Source organism: Hyla sarda, unplaced genomic scaffold (genome assembly GCF_029499605.1).
Source record: "Hyla sarda isolate aHylSar1 unplaced genomic scaffold, aHylSar1.hap1 scaffold_1593, whole genome shotgun sequence".
In the NCBI taxonomy this organism is placed as follows: domain Eukaryota; kingdom Metazoa; phylum Chordata; class Amphibia; order Anura; family Hylidae; genus Hyla; species Hyla sarda.
Genome location: NW_026608229.1, coordinates 26,490 through 30,792, shown reverse-complemented (window position 1 = coordinate 30,792; position 4,303 = coordinate 26,490). Strand labels below are relative to the sequence as shown.

The window sequence follows — 4,303 nt, the reverse complement described above, 5'->3', positions numbered from 1 at the left end:
ACAGTGTGTGGCAGTATTATATTCAGTGGGTACAGTGTGTGGCAGTATTATATTCAGTGGGTACCGTTTGTGGCAGTATTATATTCAGTGGGTACAGTGTGTGGCAGTATTATATTCAGTGGGTATGGTGTGTGGCAGTATTATATTCAGTGGGTACAGTGTGTGGCAGTATTATATTCAGTGGGTACCGTGTGTGGCAGTATTATATTCAGAGGGGACTGTGTTTGGCAGTATTATATTCATTGGGTACAGTGTGTGGCAGTATTGTATTCAAAGGGTAAAGTGAGTTGTAGTATATTCGGAGGGTACAGTGTGTCAGAATTATATTCAAAGGATATGGTGTTTGGCAGTATTATAATAATATTTTTTTCATATAGAGGATCAGAATGCGCTGACATAGTGAGGAGCCATCTGTGCGTCAAGTTATGCAGCAAGAACATTTAGCTGGACCTGAATTAGATAATGAAAGACTATAGAGAAGATGTAACCTGTAGTCACTGATATCATTGTGTATTGTCCTGACTGTCCCATCAGAGCTGTAGTCACTTGTAAGTTTTGCAGTAATGATGGGTGAAACAACAACTCCCAGCATCTCCTCACCACTGCTTAGGTCATACTGGGAGCTGTAGTTTTAAATGGTAAAAACATCTTTAGCGCTTTCCCATTCTGTGGCAATTGGTGTATTTGGTTATTATACTGGATACATTTAATAATATTGTAAGTTCTTTAAGAAACACCTTATTTTCTGTGCGCCAACGCAAAATTCTCTAATAGTGCCCCTCCCGAGACTAGACTCCGGATCCGCCCCTGGTTGTGGTTAAACTTTACTTTCCTGGAAAAGTTTCTGAGTTCTCCATAGCAACCAATCAGATCACTTCTTTCATTTTTCAGAGGCCTTTTCAAAAATGAAAGAAGCAATCTGATTGGTTGCTATGGGCAACTGCACCACTCTTCCTCTGCACAGGTTTTGATAAATCTCCCCCATAGAGGGAGATTTATCAAAACCTGTCCTGAGGAAAAGTTTCTGAGTTGCCCATAGCAACCAATCAGATCGCTTCTTTTCATAGGCTTTTCCAAGAATAAAAGAAGCAATTTGATTGGTTGCTATGGGCAACTCAGCAGTTTTTCCTCTGGTCAGGTTTTGATAAATCTCTCTCTATGGGGGAGATTCATCAAAACCAGTGTAGAGGAAGAGTTGTGCAGTTGCCCATAGCAACCAATCAGATTTCTTCTTTCATTTTTTAAAAGACCTCTGAAAAATGAAGGAAGCAATCTGATTGGTTGCTATTGGCAACTCAGAAACTTTTCCAGAAATGGAGGATGCCAACTTTTCGTATCTTATATGGAATTATTCCTATATTCATACATTTTGCAGCGGTTGGGGGTTCACAGCTTTGACACCACTGCTATAGAGGGTGCAAATGTATCCGAGCCCTGGAACTCAAATAATGTGAAATATGAGATGATCAAAATGGAGCCCCTGCACTAATTACTTGGGTTCTGGGGTCTGTAAGGTCCATAGTAGAAACATCAGGTTCTGTCCATAGCAGATACTAAATCATGGCAGCTCTAAGAAACAAGCAGTCATTGTGACATCAGACATGTGATGTCATAGACAGCTGGAGTCCTGACATTCCACTGACAGCCGCCCGAGCCTTCATTCTGTAGATTGTTACAGTGCGATTAGCAACTTCTATTTCTTCTTCTTGACTGAGATGGAGCTAAAAGGTTTGGGGTTCGTCCCCCTTCTGTTGGCGTTTTGGTGTGTGGCCTGGCTTGCCACCAGCTACATCGTGACGGTCGTCCTCGGCCATGCCGCCTCGCCACTGATGAGCATCAGGTAAGATAAACAAGCACAAGATTCTTATTTCATGGGTTGGGAGTGAGGAAATATCCATAATAACATTGGTTTCTTTTCCTTCACAGTGACGTGGGAAATTTCTTTCCCGAAAACATATTATTGAGAATTGGTTTCATAGGGACATCCATTGGCACTTTGGTACTAACCTTTCTTATTTATAAGTATATGGTTATGCATACTGAAGAGTTCAGGGGTCATCAGGTCCTGATCCAGAGGATCCTGCTGGCCATTGTGTGGGCCTCCTGTTTTGGTACAGCTGTCATGCATGTATTGTCCCCCGAAGAATATCCCAGGATACACTTTGTCAGCACGATAATTTCCATTACATGTGAAGCCTTATACTACCTTGGGCAGTCCATCCAGATGTATAAATTACCAGGAGCAAACAAAGTCATCCACCATAGTAGATGCACCTGCTGTGGCCTGACTTTTACCTGCGCAATTTTCTACTTTGGATATAAAACATTACAGGAATTATTCTATGATGATGAAGACTGGGACGAGATCCGTGAAATCACCACCATAATCATCGAGTGGGTGATGCTTCTACTGATCCTGATAAACATCGTGACCTATTATTCCACCATGCAGAGGTTAATGTTAACCGTCTCCAGGAACAGCTGCAAACTCTCTCTTAGAGTAAGAATTGATGACTTCGGGGTGTAGACCACCACGTGGGCCATCAAGTGGACTTCTGGGAGAGATACTGCACAGGACACGGGAAAACCATAAAAAAAATAATATGAGCTGGTAATATTACCTATACAAAAAAATAATATGAGCTGGTGATATTACCTATACAAAAAAATAATATGAGCTGGTGATATTACCTATACAAAAAAATAAAAAAAATGTAAAAAAAATATTGGTGTGTGACGTGTAATACCTACCGTATATACTCGAGTATAAGCCGAGTTTTTCAGCACCATTTTTCGTGCTGAAAACGCCCCCCTCGGCTTATACTCGAGTGATCTCTCTGCCTGTCAATCCCTTTTCAGTGGTCTTCAACCTGCAGACCGCCAGATGTTGTAAAACTACAACTCCCAGCATGCCCAGACAGCCATCAGCTGTCTGGGCATGCTGGGTGTTGTAGTTTTGAAACCTCTGGAGGTCCGCAGGTTGAAGACCATTTCGACCTTTGTCATCATCCAGGCCCCCCCCCCCCTCTTTTGTTTTGTACTCACCCCTCCCCCCCACAGCGGGAAGTTAGGGTGAGCTGGTCCGGGCCATCTATGCTGCAGGGACCGTCCGGTGGGGAGGGATAGTCATTCCGGGCTGTCCATTTTCACCGGAGGGCCCTCTTCATGCGCAACGTCCCTGTGCGTCGTCGTCAAGGCAACATCACTAGGACCAGCTCACCCTAACTTCCTGCCAAGGGGAGGTGAGTACAAAACAAAAAGGCCACAGTGGTCTTCAACCTGCGGACCTCCAGAGGTTTCAAAACTACAACTCCCAGCATGCCCGGGCATGCTGGGAGTTGTGGTTCTGCAACATCTGGAGGTCCACAGATTGAAGACCACTGATGAAGGGATTGACAGGCGGTGATGATGAAAGGGAGGGGGATGATGATGAAGGCCGCAGTGGTATTCAACCTGCGGACCTCCAGAGGTTTCAAAACTACAACTCCCAGCATGCCCAGACAGCCGATGGCTGTCCGGGCATGCTGGGGGTTGTAGTTTTGCAACATCTAGAGGTCCGCAGGTTGAAAACCACTGATGAAGGGATTGACAGGCGGTGATGATGAAGGGGGGGGGGGGATGATGACGGGGGTCTGGATGATTACATGGGGGGATGAGGTATTTCCCACCCTAGGCTTATAGTCGAGTCAATAACATATATATATATATATATATATATATATATATATATATATATATATATATATATATATATATATATATATATATATATATATATATATATATATTATTATTATTATTATTATTATTATTATTATTATAATTTTTTTTTTTTTTGGGGGGGGGGGGGATTAGGGGCCTTGGCTTATATTCGGGTCGGTTTATACTCAAGTATATACGGTAGTTAGAAAACCAGAATCATTATAACCTCCCTCTGCATTACCCTGTTTATTATTTTCCAAGCAAGCACTTTGTTCTAATTCGTCCACTCTCTGGCGTGCTCCTTGTATAAGGGGTTTGGGATACACTTTTTGATTAAAACGATCCTCCAGGTTATCTAGTTGTTGCTGGCATTTTTGTGTGGAAGAACAATTCCTCCGGATTCTTTTCATTTGACCGAATGGAATGTTCTTCTTCCATTGTTTCCGATGGCAACTGTTAAAGTCGAGGTAGTTCCTTAAAATAGGTGGCAGTATGCAGACAGCCATCCGGAATATAGATATTTAAATCCAGGAACTCAAATTTTTGGGGGGGACTGATGCAGCTCTGCCTTTGGCAATCTCTGGCTCTGCCATAGCGCTTT

At 42.9% G+C, this 4,303-nt stretch overlaps 1 protein-coding gene across 1 annotated transcript; it reads left to right on the top strand.

Moving 5' to 3' along the window:
* The first annotated feature begins 1,686 nt into the window (after window positions 1-1,686).
* Window positions 1,687-2,678, top strand: LOC130310738 (DNA damage-regulated autophagy modulator protein 1-like). Its single transcript, XM_056552422.1, has 2 exons — window positions 1,687-1,840; window positions 1,927-2,678. The coding sequence occupies exons 1-2, from the start codon at window positions 1,716-1,718 to the stop codon at window positions 2,525-2,527; spliced, it is 726 nt and encodes a 241-aa protein (XP_056408397.1). The 5' UTR covers window positions 1,687-1,715; the 3' UTR covers window positions 2,528-2,678.
* The last annotated feature ends 1,625 nt before the right edge of the window (window positions 2,679-4,303 follow it).

What these genes read in the sequence shown, in the direction of transcription:
- LOC130310738 (XM_056552422.1), top strand. Translation starts at nt 1,716, where the DNA reads ATGGAGCTAAAAGGTTTGGGGTTCGTCCCCCTTCTGTTGGCGTTTTGG. An exon ending in TCGCCACTGATGAGCATCAG is followed by an intron (nt 1,841 to 1,926) that starts GTAAGATAAACA and finishes TTTCCTTCACAG; the next exon opens with TGACGTGGGAAATTTCTTTC.